Source organism: Ambystoma mexicanum, chromosome 8, assembly GCF_040938575.1.
Source record: "Ambystoma mexicanum isolate Mex_15411 chromosome 8, UKY_AmexF1_1, whole genome shotgun sequence".
NCBI lineage: Eukaryota > Metazoa > Chordata > Amphibia > Caudata > Ambystomatidae > Ambystoma > Ambystoma mexicanum.
In genome coordinates, this window is record NC_090929.1 from 519,309,915 (window position 1) to 519,329,606 (window position 19,692).

The 19,692-nt window shown below is 47.2% G+C and overlaps 1 protein-coding gene across 4 annotated transcripts in view; it reads left to right on the plus strand.

The window, feature by feature from the left end:
- Positions 1–19,692, plus strand: part of LOC138472164 (glutamate receptor U1-like) — a 375,942-nt gene that overhangs the window by 258,979 nt on the left and 97,271 nt on the right. For all 4 annotated transcript variants that reach the window (XM_069610199.1, XM_069610198.1, XM_069610200.1 and 1 more), the window contains exon 8: positions 13,380–13,477. In XM_069610199.1, coding sequence (XP_069466300.1) covers positions 13,380–13,477 — 98 coding nt within the window. The remainder of the gene's footprint in view (positions 1–13,379; positions 13,478–19,692) is intronic.

A 19,692-nucleotide genomic window follows, 5' to 3' on the forward strand; every position in this document is an offset into this window, starting at 1 on the left:
TTGGGCTGTTTCATGATTGGTTTAGGTCCCACATTCATCACTTATCACATGTACTTTTGCATATATTTGAACACATATCATTGAATGCAATGCATCCGCTGCATAAATTGATAGGAAAAAGCTGAATTTGGAGGAAGCCTCTTGTATGTGTTCGGGAGGTGGGCACGGCACCGTCAATGTTGAACTTGAATGCAACCCACCAGGAAACATCATGCTTGAGTTAAATAAAATGGCAATATTTTTTTAACACATATTTCTATTGAGGGAATGGTCAGGTGGGAGCGGGAACTTAAGACACATCTGCCTACTTAGAAAGGATTGCTCAATTCCATTCTAGCCCAGCCTTTCCATTACCCGCTGGTTAATAGCCACCCTTGCCCTCTCGACCAGCAAACCACTTATCTAAACAAAATCCATCCTGCTTCCATCGAAAGCCACTTGGGATCTCTGCAACTCATGGTCCAGGCTTTTGGGCAATCATGGCCATCTGGCATATTTTCTCACCACACTATTTGACTCCACCACTGAATATACAGGCCTGGGATCCTCCCTCTCATTATCTGAATTCCATGCTCAGGGAAGCTTCTGAGAGACTAAGGTGGACGCCATCTTACTGCAGGTAGGCTTGACTTCATATCCCTTTCAACTCGGAGAGAGGGCTCTACAGCACTGTGACAGAATTGATGGAGCGTGTGTGAGGGCAGCAGCGTTGTGCATATAACTATGGATTGGGAACGCCAGTACGCATGGCGTAAAGACGGAATTTGCAGACTCCTTGACGGAAATTGAATTTTGTGGAAGGGATATTGCTTTCTCCATTAAGAACTTCTTTGCATTGGAGCTGACGGGTTTATGTGTCCACGTAGACCTCAGCTGCACACTGCTTGGATGCGGGGGCTCGGGTGGGGATTTTCCAATTAAAAACAAATAAGGGCAGCACTCAGTCAGCGCTCCAGGTCTGTGGGGGGATTTCGTGTGGGGCTTGAGGTGGATAAAGAGAGTTTATTTCAGATGTTGTTCTTGGGATCACAGCATTTGAAAAATTGGACTGAAAGGTGAGATGATTCAGAAGTTGGAGGCATGACAGGGGCTTTCCTAAGCGGCACAAAGACATGTATGTACGATTGGTGTGCAGTGGACTCGGTTTGCATGATGATTTTGCCCTGTCACATTGTCAAGAAGCAAAATGCCATTCTGGTCGAAGTTCCTCATTAGCGTCATTTCATCAAAATCATTAGGGTGACGGAAGTGACATCACCTGGTCATTGTCACCCCCAATGGTCTCACAACAAGTGACAACTGTGACCCCCCGAAAAAAAATCACAAGAAATGACATCACACATTCTTTGACACTGGTATAATCACAGGATGTGTGTACAAAGGGCTACAATAATTACAAAACTACTACATGTGCCATAGAATTGCTCACAATCAGTTCACCGCTGGAGCCTGCAACAGTGAGTGGTGCACAGCAACACCAAAAACCCTGGTAGAGACTCTGAGAATGGCTCATCTAAAAGATGACATGCCGGGGCACAGACATGAAAAGCAGGTGCAAATCAGGCATTGATGCTGACATAGATGAAGCGCCACTTGGGCGTGCTTCCTTGAGGTGCATGGGCTCCTAGTTGATTCTTATAGGGCCATTTGGCAACCTCTTGTGCCCCTCTGCTGATAGTGCCCTACTCAGATAACTAGAATTGCTATGTGACCCAATGTTAACCCTTGTATAACGTTCATGTTGTTAATGCACTGATTAGAGTTACCGCAGACTTGGTGAACCTACAGTAGATGATTGGAGGAAGGAAGGCTCCTCCTAGATCTTAAGCCATTACAATCTTCCCACTGGCCCAGTGACCTAGGGTGGCCGTAGTGCCTCTTCCAACTATGCCAAATGTCATGAAAGGTTGTCTTATTCACAAAATGAATCAGTCCACTTCAGGTTCAGCAGCAATGCCCTTTTGACTTCTAGAAGGAGCAGAGCCTGATCTGGCCATTGATGGTAGCAGGTGAAAAAATAGTGTGAGTACCTGGGCATCTCATAGCAGTGCCTGGAAAATGCCAAATACTTATACATACCAAAACTGTTGGCTTTGCTAATGCTTGTTTTTAACAGGATTTCATTGTAGGACATGCATACTGCTTATAAATAGAGTGGCCGAAGGCAGACTTGGTTAAGCCATTTTTATTACACCAGTAGCGTGTTTAAGTGTTTAAAACCCCAATTAAGTCGATGGTTTAAAAAAAAAACACTGGCAGGCACATGAGTGCCATGTTTGATGGTAAGGCTTGTTAAAGCAAGCTCAAAGATTCCCCATGAGGCAGTATCTTGGGCAGGGAGGGGCAGGAACTGGGTGGGAATACTATAGGGATTAGCATGGCCATGAGCAGTCAATGTGTGGGCAAATAACAAACCAACACCTACAAGCTTGGTGTCCCTCCTCGTATAGCATTTCCACCTATCTGTACTCTAATGCAAAACAATTTAAAAAAAATATATTCTAATAGTCTGTTTAAAATAGTGCTTCTTGACAGCACTGGTGTTGATACATGTTACCCAGAAAGAAAAAAAACTCATCTGGTCCTTCCTACATACACTGTGAGCAGAGTACATTTACATTGAATTTCCTGGGCTGTGGCCAGTGCCTTGTGGATCTTTGTTTCTGGAGTGGATGGAATTTGTTGAGGCCTCTTAAAAAAGACAGGTGGTTCCACAAGTGTAACACTTTGAGCAGTGACCCTAAATAAGAAAGAATAGGAATAACAAACAATGCGTCTTTCTGGAATTCTATACAACAATGGCTAGGCTCATTAAAGGGGTGAACAGTCATGTTCTATCGCTTCCCATGATGTCGCTTTGGGGTCGGGTCAAATAACATCACTTCCGGTGATGTCATCAGAGGTCATGGGTCCTGTGATATCACTTCCGCTACCTCTGGCATTTTGGTGAAATGACATCCCACACTGTGAGAATGGGCCTCAGCAGCTAGCACCTAACACGGTGCGCGTACAGATCTTCCTGGCAGATGGAAGCATCACCAGGGTGTGAGAGTAGTACATTTTAAAACAGATTCCTTAGGAACAGCTATTAGAGATCTGGGATGGCATTACTATGCAATTCCAACACAAACATTATCAATCAAGAGATGGTCATTGGTTTCAAGTCAACTTATGCAAAGAATACACTACCTTTCAAATGAGGTTCTTGATTTAATGGAAACATTGAAAAGAATCCTTTCTCTGATCAACACCATATTGCATGAACTGCTAATGCTAACCCATCGAAGGCAACATGAACGAGTAACGATGGTTTGGTCCAGGAACAAAATATGTCAAGAAGACATCATACAATAGGGGTCCGGCCCAGGCTGTCAGGTTCCTATTAAGGGCACATGACAGAAAGTGGGACGTCGGTCTACTTTTAGAACACTTTACAATCAATTTAATATGTCAAGAAATAAAGATCAGAAACATGACAAGATTTTTGTCCATATGCACAAGCAGGAATTTGTGGAAGAAAAGGACCAGGAATTGGATTGGAAACGTATGGAGTGTTAAAGATCTTAACTCAGTGAATCATCACTATGTTGACATTGGAGCAGAGCCCCAGGGTATTCTTCCATGTGGCACCTGTCAACACATTCCAGTTAACTTTGGCTTTAGAAACCGTATATTCCACCTTCAAACACAACAATACTTGGATTTTTTTCCCCTCAAATTAAACTTTATTAACATTTTTTAGAGAGCATTACAACCAAACTGCCTCTTTGAGGCAACAGAAAAAGTAAGATGAATGTTAAAAGGGCAGCAGCACATGTTAGGTAGTCTGATTCCTTCATCAGGCTTCCGTCCATAAAACACAACCATCGAACCCTGAACATTAACAACGCACCTGTCCCTCCCCCCTCTGCCCTCTACTCCCCTCTCCCCAAATATGGCTCTTTCCCCACTGGAATGCTTGGCATGTCATACTGCGGCAGTGTTCATTTGCATCAGAGTCCCTTACGATTCTGGAGCATTACGGGTGGTCCCTTTGTCCCTTGTGATCAGTGGTGCTCCCCCTGGTGCTTGGTATTTTTGCTACAGTGGTCCCGGTACTTTCAGTCCAACTCTGCGGCAATATATCGACTATGGTTACCTCAGATGACATGTATTTATTAACAAACTCTGCCCATTCCAATTCCAGGGATCCACCAGCCCTGTGGTGCCCCGCTGTTATTCGTTCCATCACATACATACTTTTAGCCACACTGATTTATTTATTTTTGCTTGGGGTGTGCACATTTTTCCATCGGGTTGTCAAACATACTCTGGCTGCCAATATTAGGCCTGCCGCCATCGGGGTGGGGGAGCCTAGAGCACTCCCCCTCCACCTCTTCCAGTACGAACAGGACCAACAAAGGAGCCTTCACTCTAGGGATGGCATCGAGCTCCTTCATCCAACCCAGAATTTCATCCCAGAACACCTGGACCCTGGGGTACCCCCACCACATTTGCCAGTAATCTGCCCTTGTCCCACATTCACGCCAAAATAAGGGGCTGACATCCCGGGACATCATGGAGAGTCAAACAGGGTTGTTCTGCCATCTGTGTAGAAGCTTGATTGCATGGAGTTTGTATTGGAAGGATATTGAGGACCGGGAGGACCCCTTCCAGAGTTTATCCCAGAGAGGCTGGTTCAATCCCCACCACTGTCTCTCTCCCATCTTTTCCTAAGTTTTTCCGTGGCCCCCCGCCTGCTTCCAGTAGGGCTCTGTACGTGGCTGAGATCAGCCCCTTCCCCTTTGTCCAGGTGTCTAGAAGCCTCTCAACAGGGGTGAGATCCCCTCTTGATCTGTTCCCTCCAGCCCTCCCTCGTCAATACCCCCTTAAATTGGAGAAGGACCAGGAGTTTACCAATGCACAGGGCCTCTTCCAGTTCTTGAATTGTAATGAATCTTCCCTCCATCCAGGGCTGTCCAATACTCTCTAGTCCCGCCTCGAACCAGGGCTGAAATCTCTCAGGATTCTCTACGGCGTCTTTCACTCCTGGTACCCAGATATGTCCCAACGGAGATGAACAGGTCGTGATCCCTCCCATTTCAGTGCCCTTCTTCCAAACATGCCAGATTGTTCCCATATGGTGCCATATTGTTCAATCAGTTGTATCGCCATAGGTATTGAGGTCAGGGGGTTCACCACATGTAGTAACATATTGTCAGCATATAATGCTACCTCATACGCCATCGCCCCCACATGTAGTCCCTCCCCTGGCTAAGTCACCTCGAATACCCACCATTAACCATGACAGATGCCCTTGGTGATGAATACACTGCCATAATCCCCCATAGGAGCCTGTCCCCCATGCCAAATTTGATCAGGACCACTTTCACGAAATCCCACTCTACTCTGTCAAATGCCTTTTTGGCATCCACTGAGGGAAAGGCGGGGTCCCCCACTGCCCCAGCTGTCTTGTGTAGTAGATACAGGGACTTTCTCATTGTGTCCGCCTTCTGTCGGCCTTTAATGAAACCCACCTGGTCTGGGTGTATCAATCGAACTATATGTTCTTCCAGCCTGGCCGCAAGAACTCTGGAATATATTTTGGCATCAATATTAAGAAGGTAGATGGGCCTATAGGACCCACATGACTTGGGATCCCTCCCCTCCTTGGGTATTGCCATAATGAGAGCTTACGAGAACAAGTCGTTCATTGAATAGTTCCATCAAGAAGGGCAAGAGAACCTCAAGGAATGATTTATAAAAATCTATCGAGAACCCATCTTTACCCGGTGCCTTGCCCTACTGCCTGCCTGATCTCCTCTCCCGTTATGGGGTTGTCCAGTTCCCTGGACTCTGTTCTGGATAGTGTGGGCAGTTGGATGTCTGCCAAGTATGTGTCAATGTTCCCTTCCTCTTGAGTGGAACCCGACTGGTAGAGAGTCTCGTAAAAGGCGGCACAAGCCTCTAGTACCTTTTCTGGTGTTGACACCAGTACCTTATCTTTCCCGGAGACTTCAGAAACCCACCTCTCCGCTCATTGTCCCCATATCCCGGCCGCCAGCAGTGCGTCCACCTTGTCCACATTCGTATTGAATTTTTGCATGAGGAATTGCAAAATCCGAATTATTTTCCGTTCCTCAAGTAGTCTCAGCTCTTCCCTTTAAGCCCTCGCATCTGCGAGGAATCCTTCCTTGCCCTTGACTGCTAACTTTGCCTGTTTCTCCAGTCTGAGAATCTTCTCCCGCAATCCCTGTTCGATAATGGTCCACTCCCCCTTTTTTCATGCCCCTTCTCTAATCAATAATCCATGCCAGGTCGCCATCCCTGCTTCCCATCCAATTCTCTTTGCTACCTCTCTTATATTGTTTATGATAAAGAATTCTCTGATCTCTGTTTGCAACGTCTGGGTCTTTAAGCAAGGAGTCATTACACTTCCACCTCGAGCCCTTAGGGTTCATACCCAACCAACCCAGGTCCATCGTCACCAGCTCATGATCAGTCCAAGAAATAGGGTAAATCTCTGACCCCTGCACAACAACCCATAGTTCTCATGAAACGTATAGGTAGTCTATTCTTGTAAAAGTTCTGTGGGGGGGAGAACGTGTAGCCCTTCTCCTGTGGATGGAAGTGATGCCATATATCTCTCAGACAATGCAATTCTAAGGTCTCCCCAATCTCCCCAGGGCCTGGCCTCGGGTTCTCCCGTCCCCTTTCCTGTGTATTCTGCCTATCCATTGCCACATCAGCCCAGTTGTTAAAGTCACCTCCCAGAACCAGGGGTCCTGAGCTCTCACACAGTATCTTGGGGAGTGTGCCCTTCATGAATCTCAGTTGTCCCTGGTTGGGCCCGTAGATCGTGGTGAACAGAAAGTTCCCCTTCCGGATGTTTTCTGATACCAAGAGGGCCTGCCCATCTTCATCTGACCACACCTTTGAGACCACCATTCTGAGCGACATACGTACCAGGATACCACCTTCAGCTCTCCTGCAGGAGCCTGAGCCCCAGGTTTTGTGTCCCACCGCCCCATTCGGGATTCTCCTCTCTTCCCCCTTCATGACTATTGTCTCCTGCAAGAAGAGGACATCAAGCCCTGACCTACGGAATTCCCTAGCCACCAATGATCTCTTTATAGGGGAGTTGTGGACCTTTACATCCAGGGTACCTACCCTCAGGATGCCCATTTGCTGCCCACCAGTTGGTGCTGTCATCACGTTATCCCACTGCCAATGCCCCATCTACTCCACTTAGTATGCTGCTGTAATGTGCACACATTTTCATGAACCAAACCACACTTCAACATAACTATGAGCCCACATCCCCCAACCCCCTCCACCCACCTCCTCACATCCCTTTGACACTCTGCCCACCCCCAGGATCCATCCTAGGATATCGCCGAACCACCGACCGGACCAGTCATGCAGGTAATTCCCAGTGGCATCTTTGAATCTTGGAGCCCTTACTCTCCCTCCAGTTTTTACACTTAATACCTGCATCCTGCAATCTTCTCAACACAACAACCCCCCTGAACTCACCCCCCCCGGTACTCGACCCCTCAGTGAATATAGTGCGGATGAATCCTTTGACATTTCCAACCCATCCTCTCGTGACCTTAGGACTGATTTACAGTTCTATGTGCCCGCTTCTTGGGGAATTCAAGTTCCAGTTGCATGGGATGTACTCAATTTCCTGTATTTCCGGTAACTGCTTTCTTCTCGGGCCCTTGAGTTGCCACTGTCTTCCCTGAGCGCCTGTCTCCTGTGAGCCAGAGGGAGCCTCTGCAGCCCCCAGGAGTTCTACATTGGCTCCGTTGATCTCCTCCTCAGTCACCAATTTATGCCTATGTCCATCGATTTTGAAGGAAATTGACAATGGAAACCCCCATCTGTATCGGATGCCTTTTTTGCAGAGCCGCCTGGTGAGGGGCTGGCCGAGCCTTCTCTTCGCAAGGGTCTGGGGTGATAGATTCTGGAAGATTGTGATCCTGGCTTCCCCATAGGTGACTGGCCCCACCTTCTTTGCCCGTATCTGGATGATTGTGGAAGCGGACCAGGACAGATTTGGGGCCCAAGGGGTGCCACCCGCTCTGTGTCCCCTTTCAATTTTGGGTTAATCTATGGAGTCGTTTGCCGAAATGAGTTGTATGATTTTGTGCAATTCCTTTTCAGGTCCCTCTCCAACTCTCCTTCCTTGTCTGGTATCCTAAAGATCCTGAGATTGTTTCTCTATTCTCAAAACAGTCAATTTTCAGGGAGATCTTGGCTTTGCTGCGTTCAATTTCGGTCATCCACACGTCAATTTGGGTTTCCATTATGTCCAGTGAGGACTGGTTGTGTTCGACCTCCTGCAGTCTCTCCTCTATCTTATCAATCCTCTGGGTGATCATATCCACTTTTCTGCCTATGTCTGCTGTCATGCTTCTGATTTCTTCCATTATGGAGGCTACATCTTTTTGTTGCCAGTGAGTCCTTCTCTTTCCCTGCCATGTTCTCTCTGCTGTCCTCTGCTCTAGGGTCAGCCTTCGGGGTGTAGGTATAGCCTTCCAGCTTCAACGACCAGTCCATGTGACTCCCTCACCCAGGGGGTGCTCTCGTATGGGGTGTCTAGGAGGTAAAGCCCCACGGGTCTCCCGGGGCTGTCCCATGTATGGAGGATCTCACCGCCCCTCAGGCAAGTTCTCTTAAGTCTATGCCGATGAGTAGACACTCTTTCCACAGCTGGATTGTGGCTGATCCCACTAGGCCACTCATCCGAATGTGGGTGCGCGCCCCTATCCGGGGGCCCCGCTCCTTCTTGTGCCTATGTACTTCCCCTGGGTCTTGATGGAGGGTGTGCTGCCCCGAGTGTACAGTGGGGGCTCCCCGTCTGCTTTAGAAAACACGGGGGGCTGTCAGGTCCTCCTTCTCATATGCTCCAGGGGCCTGCTCCCCCTTTTGTTGCTACAGCCCACAGGGCCTGTACGGCACGTTCATCTGCTCACTGACTATCTTGCCGGGGAGCACGGGGCTCCTTATTGCCCACTGTCTCCAGGGGGCAGGCACACGCCCCGGTGCCGGGATCCCACACCTCCCCATTTGCTACTGCATTGCTAATACCTGGGTCCCGGGACCCCAGGTCTGTGCCATCCAGTGCCTCTCTACAGGGGGTGGGGGCCATGTGTAGACCCCATGGGGCCCCTCTCCATTCTGCCCCTAACTGTGGTGCGGCCTCAGTGAGAGCGGTCCTTGGTCTCCGTGTTGGCTGGTGAGGGGCACTCTCTTCGGTCATGTTCTGTGGGAGGAGGGGCTGCTGGCTGCAACTCACGGGGCAACAGGTTGGCAGGGGGCAGTCCTCCAGTGCATCAGGGGCTCACTCCCCCTTTTGTTGAAGCGGCCCCCCTGGACTCCTGCAGTGCGTATCTCTATGCGCACTATGTCCTGCTGTGGGGCGTAGGGCTCCTAATTCCCACTATCTCCTGGGGGCGAGAACATGCCCCAGTGTGGGGGCCCCCACACCCTCCTGTGTGCTGGGGCACCTTTGATATCTGGGGCACCTTTTGATATCTGGAGCCTGAGGTCTGCGCTGTATGTTGGTCCTCTCAAGTGGGTGGGGCGATGCATTGGTCCCACAGGGCCCCGTCAGGGCTGCCCCTAGCTTTGATGGAGCCTCTAGGAGGAAGGCTCCAGGCCGCCGTGGTTCCCGGGGAGGGCTCTCTCCTGTCTCACTCTGTGGGGGGAGGGGCCGCTGGCTGCGACTCGAGGGATGGCAGGCTGACAGGGGGCAGTCCACCTGGGGTCTCCCGGAGGTGGCCACCCACCTGCTGCTTGCAGTGTCCTGGGCGGGGGAGTTCTCTCCTCGGTGCCGCTTTAAGTCCCTAATGCCGCTCCCCAGCAGCATTCCGTCGGAAGCGCCGGCCACTGCGGGCAGGGAAAGTTACTTTCACTTTCCCGCTGCCAGCGTACCCGGCCCATGTTCCTCTTCTCCTGCACCGATCGTGCCCGTTCATGGGGCTCAGGGGGGAGGGGGGTCTACCACTGCTTGGCCTCCGAGTTGCATGCCCCTGGGGGCCAAAAGTGGGGGCTACAGTCACGGGCCGCAAGCACACGGCTAGGCAAGCATAATCCGTGCACCCCCTGTTGGCCCATACTTGGATATTTTAACTTGTGGCCTTTGTTATAGATGCAAAAGATGAGTTTCTGATCAATCCTGCCACAGTGGCTTGGGCCACCATTGAGGCACTAATTTGTTGTGTTCCATCAGTCCCATGATTTTTCCAAGACAAGAATGCATCAAACATCAGACCTAAGTCGAGATGAGGGTCTTCTTTGTCTAATTTGAGATCATGTATTCACAGCAAAATTTCCGTCTTGCCTTGCCAAATGACAAGATTTTCATTTTTCTGTGATTGACATTTTCTTGCATTATGAGCTTATAGTATTCACAGCACATGCGCCACAATTATGAACAATATATTCGCCTATGAAGACTGTGGTAGTTAGTTAGTTAATTTGTTGTAGTTTGTTTGTTGAGTTACAATTTGATGGTTGTGTTGTATTCATATAAATGCCAATAAAATACTTTAAAAAAAAATAGTATTCACAGCACATGCAAAGCCAAAAGGAGTAATGCCCAAATGCATGATACCATTTGCATTACCTATGACTCCAATCACAATATTTCCTACCTCAATCCTGTTTACACCAGGTCAATTGGAATTGTAGATTGGGTGCTATCCAACAGTATGGAGTTCCGATTTTGACACCGTTGACCTCTCATATTAGGTAGAGTTCTACTTAATAGGAGCATCCCTTATTTTGGTCAATCAGAGGGCCAAAATAATCGCCACTTCTGAGCTTTCTGGCCAATCAGAGACCCTCCTGGGCCCCATGCCATGCATTTAAATTAGAAGGGAAATTCTATGAACTTGATACAGGGCAGAGTAGAATTTGGGTGTAGTCTTCACAGTTTCTTTTATTGTAGTGAAAGGTTAGTTCACTCGTAAGCATAAGTATTAGCCCTGGAAGGCAGCCAGAAGTTCAAACTAAGGCGGAACACAGCTTTAAACAACGATGCATCCTCGTTTTTCTACATCCAATGTGATGGTTTCCCAAGTATCCATGGAAAGCTCCTTAATTAAATTGAAGATGCCATTTGGATTGAACCAACCAAACAGTTTTCTCCACATGGCTCCTCGGCCTACCTGATTAAAGGCGGTGGCAACGTACAATATAACGTATGTTGAGATCTGCCACCACTTATCTGACAGAATTCTTAGGGCTGCACAATTCCCTCCTGTGGAGAGCTTTCTCTGAACTCTCGGTTGTTTAGAAGAGATCAGCCCTTTATTGCCTCCCTTCGACCTTTTAAATGCGGAAAAGGCATTTCAGCACACATCTTCCCTGAGATATCTAGAAGGGCTCCCAGTCCATAATGATTCATAACAATCTGGATACCCTTTTTGTAAATTGGCAGAAGGAAGTAGTTTGTCACAACAACACTGCAGTGATGAACAGGGGATCTCACCAAGAAATAACCTCCAAACAGAAAGGCCCTCATTATGAGCATGCCGGTCCTGCTGGAAGATCAGTCCCCTACCGGCAGAAAAATCACTGAAGCACTGACACTGTTAACAACAATGCCAGTTCTTCAGTGTTCCCAATTCCATGGAATCCTATCAGACTCCATGGGAATGTGTACCGCCGCCTGTAATATCCCTGTATTACTGGGATATCAAGCAGCGGAAACGGTAAGCTGAGGTTGCCAGCAACCTTGTAATGAGGGCCAAAGAGTCCAACTATGTTTCCAAGTGTCATAGCTACACTTTTCCCCACTCAGCCAAAAGTACAAAAGATTGTGCATATCGGTCGAGTAAGACATGTCATACAAACTGATATATGTTCTGTATATTACAGTGCAGATAGTTGATGAGTGCATCACAAGCAAAGGTATATTGCAGATGCATTTGTGGAGATAGGCCTTTAATCACCTTAACCCAAAACAGGCCCACCACTTAAGAAGCGAGTACACGGTTGTACATAAAGCAAGTTTATTGTACATAGTTCCGGGACATGGTTATATGGTGTTGCAGGACCAAACTAGCCCAAGTCTCAACAATTCAAAATCTGTTGGAAGTTTATATACTTTTTGCAATAATTTCAAAACACTCCCACATACTTTATTACCAGCCACCCCCAAGTATGATTGGACAAAACCTCTTGAAAGAAATCTCATCTTCCCCAATTCTTCCATTTTCATTGGTCAGGCTTATCTTCATTATTATCTTCAGATCATATTCAAAACACACCTCTTCTTGGGATTCGTTGTAGTAGGTCCTGACGTCAGTACATGGTTAAACATTCATATTGAATACCTAATTCATTGCTAGCAATAACTGACCTAAGACCTTTAACTTTAAGTATGATTGCACATGGTCTCGCTGACGTATTTTAGCAAATAGAGGAAGGTCTGTATAAAACAGGATTTTCCTTGAACCATAGAATGTGCTCTCCATTCTACAGACTCCTGCCACCTCTAAAAGACCTTCTAAGTTATGCTACTACATACAGCCTCTGAAGACCTGGAAAAACACTTAACCGCCAAAACCTGGCCTTGGGCATTATGTTTATTATCACTAAACAAATGACTAATCCCCTCTAAAGATTTTCATACAAAGGGCTAGATAACATCTGTTCCCTTGCAAGGATTGTGAACCTTGTCCTGTTTGTGCGACCTTATTACTAGGTAACTAATTCTCTTTTCCATCAAGAATGTCCCTGCTACTTTAGAACGCATGTGTAACAACTAACCATGGAAAAAAGCATCCCATTGTGTGGGTTTGTGTTGCATTTGTAGTTTTAATATTGTATCTTTCTATGTGCATGAAGATCTAATATGTATACATTCCAAATGATTGTAACACTAGAAGTAACATATCATTAACTCCATTTGATTCAGATGGATTAGCAACACTATCCCAGTTTGCTGCAGTTCCACTGTCATCAATATGGTGTGCACAACATGAATCCCTCATAATTAAGGGGGTCCTCCTTGACCACCCGACATAATATTCTTTCCAGAAATCTTCGCACACAAAGTATAATTAGAAGTTTGAAAGATGGCACGAAATGTGGAAAAACACCAGCAGTTGTCACGCATCCCTTAAATGCTACCTGGAAAACGTCTCTTTGTCAAATAGGCACACCTGCCTGGCATGCATGAAAATAATATACAGAATCTAGCTTAGTATATTTATGTTTCTGATTTAAAAGTGTAACGTAAGACATGCCAACTTAGGAAAGTGCCATTCTGCTTCTTGACGCCAGCTTACATGAGAACAAAATGGAAGACGTGGGAATAGCGCATTCCAGGGTGGGGAACTGAAATGTGATGAAGCCTATGTAATTGTACCCTCTGCTCTTAGATTGAGTCCCTGCGAGTGGAGGGAGCCTCCGAACGAGGAGAACAAGTTCACCTTCCTGAACAGCCTCTGGTTTGGTGCTGGAGCCCTGACCCTGCAAGGTGAGTTGGGTGAGGGGAGGTGGGGGGATTCCTGTTATATGTAGACCAAGGTGTGTGTTCGGGGCACTGGTCTGCAATTAGCTTAAAGCTGCAATGAAGTGAAATAGGTAGAAAAGGCAAGGGCTCTGGATTCATTGCTGGTTGGCATAGAAACGAGTTTAGACTGACTGTACCTTCATTCGTTTTAGCTGTTACCCCCACAGGTCACCCAAAACAATGTAATTGAAGTACAGATAGGAGGCAGATGAGATATGAGAGCTGCAGATCTTGTGGGTGTGGTTTGGTTATTTGCCTCTTGACGGACTTCCCATGGCCATCCAACTCCTCCGGCCATTCCCACCGATATCTGCCCCTCCCAGGCTAATACACATCTTTGAAGGATTTCCTTGAGCTAGTTCTATCAAACAGTAATAGCAAGCATTGTGCTGTATTGGGCCGTTTAGTGTTATTTCAAAACACTCTTCTCAGAGTTAACGGTTTAATTGCAGCAATGAATGTGCAACTGGTGAAATAAAAATGCATTAACCTTGTGTGCCTTCAGCTACATGATTTTCTAAGCAGTATGTGTGCCCTTAGATCTGGTTCTTTCACTGAAGTCAGATTGATAACAAGCCCTGACACACCCAACAGTATGCCCAGCAGGTTCTCACGCCATCTTCCAGCTCCTGCCATCTTATGACCATTATGGCAGTGCCAGACAAATAGCTACCCCATGCCTACACAACAGTCAAAAATATTGGCTTTGCCCATGCTTATTTTTTTATTTTATTCTGAATAGCGCTATTACCTACGAACCATATGAGCCATCAAGCACATTGAGGGCAAATATTAAATTTAAAAAAACTGAACTGCAGGGTGTTACGTGGGTGTTCCCGTTGGTTGGTCTTTTGTACCACAGTTCATCCTCCAGGTTCGGGGCTGGTGAGGACAGTGCGGCAAGAGGCATGTTGCATGTCCTGGGCAGTGCCATTTCACTCTCATAGGTGGGCACCATACCTGCCTAGTCTCTGGGTTTACCCCGGAGACTCTAGGATTTTACACTCTTCTCCGGGTCTCCGGGGAAGAGCATGGAGTCTCCAGGTTTCCCGCAATCCAAGGAACTCCATCCACGCCTCGATGTGATTGACCCCAAACAGTGGTGAATCACATAGAGGTGTGGGTGGAAACTAAGGATCTGCGACAGATCTGAAGCCCGGCGCCCAGTTAGAAGCATCTCCTGTACTGATGTGGAGAGTGACACCCGCGCACACGCAAACAAAAAAAAAAGAACACTGCTTTTTTTTCTTTTGTTTGTGTGTCTCAGCCGTTTTTTTCTTTTTTCGTTTTTTAATTTGGTCGAGCCGGGTGGGCGGCTCTTGGGGAAGGGGCGGGGCATCGGTGAAGTCATTCCCTGGGTTTTGCTTTTGAGAATGTAGGCAGGTATGAGGTGGGGGTCGAGGGCATCCTCTGCAGGCGGGCTCAAGCGGACCTTGCAAGGTCATTAGATCCTTCTGGCTTTCGCTCGGGTCGTCCTCGGTGTTGACCAGAGCGGGCCCGAAACACGGGGTCCAAACTTGGCAAATTGTGTACCTAAATCAAACGGTTGCCTGAAGAGAACGTTTGTGTGGTGAAAAGTGATGCGATAGGAATGTTTGTATTAACCAACGTTCTGGGAAGAAATGCAAGAATGTGCGGTCTACCTATTAATGCAGGTGGTCACCTCTGCCCCCCCTCCCCTTGCCTCACTTTCTATTTCAAACAGTTCATGTTGGCTACTCTCGTATGAGGGCGACCATCCTGCGTGCCCTTAGGTGCCATGATGTTATCATTGCTTTCCTCGTGCAGGCCCAACTACACTGGGCCGGGTGTTGTTTTCTGTGCTAGCTAGCACCAGCTGGAGTAGATTATATAGCCCACGAGAGAATATAGATCAGTTCTTCTAGGAAAAGTACTTTAGACGTGAGCCAATCGAAACACCAGCTAGAAGCAGCAGGGGGCCCGCTTTTCCCAGGAATGCTTTGCTTCAAACGTTTTGCTGAAGTATGAGAAATTCAAGTAGGAGAGAGGGGTCAGCGGCGGTTCAAAATAAAGAAAAGGGAATTATGTTTCAAATCAGCCACTATCGCAGTTCATCAGAGAGGCAAGTACTGCAGCTGGCGGTTGACTAGAGAGTTCTTAGATGGGGCGGGGGAGGGGCTGTGGAAGAAGTAAGGAACGTTAAAGCATTGTTCCAGTTAGGCACTCGTGTCAAAGGTCAGCTAGGGTCCAAAAGTAGGGCCGTGCTTGGCCCCACTGGGAGGCGGCAGCACGGGCAATTTTTTGGCCTAAATCATCACATCTGACTTTGCGGCCTTTTTGGATTGTCCTTTTGGCGCGCCCTGTTGACAGCAACCAGCAGGGGACAGGGACCTTATTGGCACCATATATTTCCTTAAATATATGTCATCCTAAACACTAACAAATGTTGTGGTTAGGATAACAGTATATCAGAGGAATAGACGGTGCTGAGTAAATTGATAAGTACTTTAAGTGCACTCTCCAATCACACATAACATGCTGTGCCCCGCATGTCATGTATGCAGCATGCATACGGGACACACCAACCTGCGTGTTAAAGTACAGCTTCATCTATTGAGCATGCCGTGTACTCCTCAAATATACCCGTCATCCTAATCCTACATTTATTAAGGTTTAGGATGACAATATATTTAAGGAAACATACGCCGCTGAGAGGTCCCTGCGGTCTGCTAACCGCAGCGAGCACAGCGCGCCGAAACGACAACTGCGGCGCACGAGCCTCAAGGGCCGGCACAGCGCACAAAGGGTTACTCTGAAATGTCCTGCTCTGCAAATCTCACACCATTGTGCAGGAGGTTGTTTCTGAAATAGATTCAATCCCAGCAGAACCACCTCAGCCCTGCATCCATCTCTGGTTGATCACCACTCAGTACCGTTACAATAGGTGCACATGTCACCTGAGATTACTATGCGAGAAGCAGGAAGAATCCCAGATGAAGGGGTTTTTATAACGTGAAAGTAGCAGAGAAATGGGGTATACATCAGGGTGACCCTTTATCCATGATGTGCACGCCAAGAAAATGTAAAGTTCTCATGGTACAGACTTGTGTGATAACTAGATTTGTGTAGGCAGAAAGTGGCAACAATCATATGAGAGAACTTTGTGTTGCAGAGGGTCATCTGACCAAGTGTTGGTTGAGTATCACAGAGCTGTATTTTATACAGCGCTACAAACCCTCAGGCATCTGTGTGTGGCTTATTTTTACTCCTGGTGTGTGGTGCTCATTTATCGACCTCGGAAGAATGGACTGGGGACCAAAAGAGGCCCTGGAAATATAGATAAAAGTGGGCCCATATTACACATTTTCAGCAAGCCCAATGCTTTTCCTATGAGAGAATTTGGAAATACCACACGAAAGAGGGCCAGGGTTCAGAGGCCCACCGGGAAATCTCCAGAGTTCCCTATAGGCCAGACCAGAGTTCCCTATAGACCAGTCCAGAGTTCCCTATAGGCCAGTCCACCCCTGGTTTGGCCCTGGGAGGATTCGAACCTGCGTCTGCAGGCTCTGCATGGATGTCGAAGCAAGCCCTCTACTTGCTGTGCTATCTGACCGCTTAGTAAGTGAACTAGTGCTAATGAGACCTGTCAGGGTTTACAGTGGGCTGGGACGCAGCCCCACCAGGCTCAAAAATATGGTTCTGAGGTGGGGACCTGCTGGGGCTCTCTAATGTCCCCTTCCAGCCTCGGCCGCTAGAGGACAAGTCTTTTTTCTAAAGCCTGAAGCTCTCACTCATGTGTGAGAGCTTCAAGCTTCAGAAAAAAGGCACTTTCTCCATAATGGTGGCTCCCGCACCTGCGAGGCATCCCTTTAACCATTATGGAAGAAAAGGGGAGGCAGCAGGAAGCCAAGGCCATTTTTTTATAAACGTCTGAAGCTCCCGCTCATTTGCATGAGCTTCAGGCTTTAGAAATAAAGGTCTCAGCTTCCAGCAGCTTCACCTTTTCAGCCTTTGAGATGCAGCAATCACTCTTTGCTAAAGGAATGCCTGGCGAGGGGCATCGCCACCATTAAGTCTGAAAACATGTGGTGCGTTCCCCAGCCAGGCATCCTTTTAGTTAAGAGATGCAGAAATCAGCACCCTCTCCCCCAACGGCAGGGGTGCCTGTAGCCCATTAATCCGGCACTCGTCAAAGGGGCATGGCCTAACGAAGCCAGCAGGCGAGACACCCCCTCCCCTGGCGTTAGGCCACGTTCCCTTGATAAGCCCTACTTCGTTTTCCCTTGCCACTTGTAGCACTGAGATCTATTTGAATATTGACTTGCCAGTGGTTCATTGAAAGGATGAGGGGACACAACTCTTTTATGAGGGAACAGGCTGTTTTTAGCAGAAGACTGAGTCTTAACTTCATTGGTGAGCACTAACCCTTCACTCGCTGTGCAGAGAAGGGTCTGCCAGGAACTGGGTAAGGGCCTGGCCAGAGTGTAGACGTGTGTGAGTACCTGCTGTGGTTGGCCAGGTGACCTGCCATGGTCTGTGGAGTGATTGTGCAGAGAGCCTGTGGAGAGCATTCCAAAAGGTTGAAGAAAAAATCGCAGACATCAATCTGCAAGGAGAACCTAGGAGAGCATGAGCTGAAAACCTTAGCATGCACTCAAGGAGACTTGGGATCCAGGCAAATACTGGAATGGGTTATAATATCTTACAAGTGCTGGCAAAGCCAACAATTTTGGTTTTCATTCAAGCATCAGAAGACTTCTTAAAAGCAGAGGTCAAAGTGTGAGGAAACTAAAGGGTACAACGTTCCCTTACTTTTCAGGAAAATCTGGCATCATCCCCAGAGTACTGTTCCAGGACAGTAGGTAATGCCCCATTTATTATATTTTATAAAAAAAAATATTCCCCAGTGAGGATTTGAACCTAAACCCTTCAGGTAACAATCCGGTATCACATTTAATTGCGCTATCTCACAGGTTTGATCTCACAAGGATCTTACATCAGCTTTGTTTATTTCAACAGACTGCTTGGGACATAAAGCCCACTCCCAAGGAGTCCAAATGTCCAGCTCGTCAGCAATCTACAAATTGTTGTGGGCGCAGCAGTGTTTACAGGTAATGGGAGGGTTGAGTCAGTGGCTATAGCCCTGGGCATGTCCATGTCTTTTAAGAGGTGCCAATGATGGGTGATTGGAACTGGAGGCTGCATAAAGCTGCATGCTAAGGGGCATAGTCACCCACTAATGGTGGTCATTTAAATGCATATTATTTCACTGTGTTTCCTTAATTCTTGCAAGAACTGTTGTAGAACACCGAGTCTTGGGGTGGGGTGGAGGAAATTAATTTGGTGGTATAGGGCGAGTGACAGTGAGTATGGGGTAGTGGATGGAGCAGAAAAGGGGGCGGGGCAGAGGGAACACTGTTCCACTACTTTTTAATTTTACACTGCCACTAGTGACTAACAGTGGTAGGGTTGATACAGGACAGTGTTTGATGTTACTGCATGATAGCCCTAGCTCAAAGAAATCCCAGGAGGGTGTGTTTTAGGTGGTGAGAGGTAGACAGTGGGTGGGAACAGCCACAGGAATGACCAAGTCCTTGGTTGGTCAATTAGTGGGTAACAAACAACACCTACAGGATATGTGTTCCTCCTGCCATCCAATTTCCCCTCCTATATGTACTTCAAGGTGCAATGGGTTTGGCTTACAGTTGGTGCTATAATGGCGAAAGTAGTATGTATTCTGTCATTGTGCGTTGCCCATTTGTTTGAGGAACGAGTCTTGGTATGGTTAATGAACATTTGATTTTGAGACTGGATGAGTTGTGGAAAATATGAAGATTGCACTGAATGTTTCCACTCTGATAGATAATAATTTATTTTTTATATAGCGCTTTAATCTAAAGCGCTTTACATAGGACATATTTACCTACATTATTATTATTATTATTACCCAATCGAAATTGGTACTCATTTATTGACCTCTGAAGGATGAAAGGCTGAGTTGGCCGTGCCAGGATTTTAACCTGCAGCCTACAGACCAAACACAGATCACAGTAACGTGTGTTTAACTCGATAGCCATCTTAGATGTAAGCAGATTCATCGCAGGTATGATCATTCTTCATAAGCATACTACATAGTTGTTTATAGAATACATTATAAGTTCATGTTTTACAATACCGAGAATTCTACAACTCAAGGCAGCTATAGGATACTCTTATAA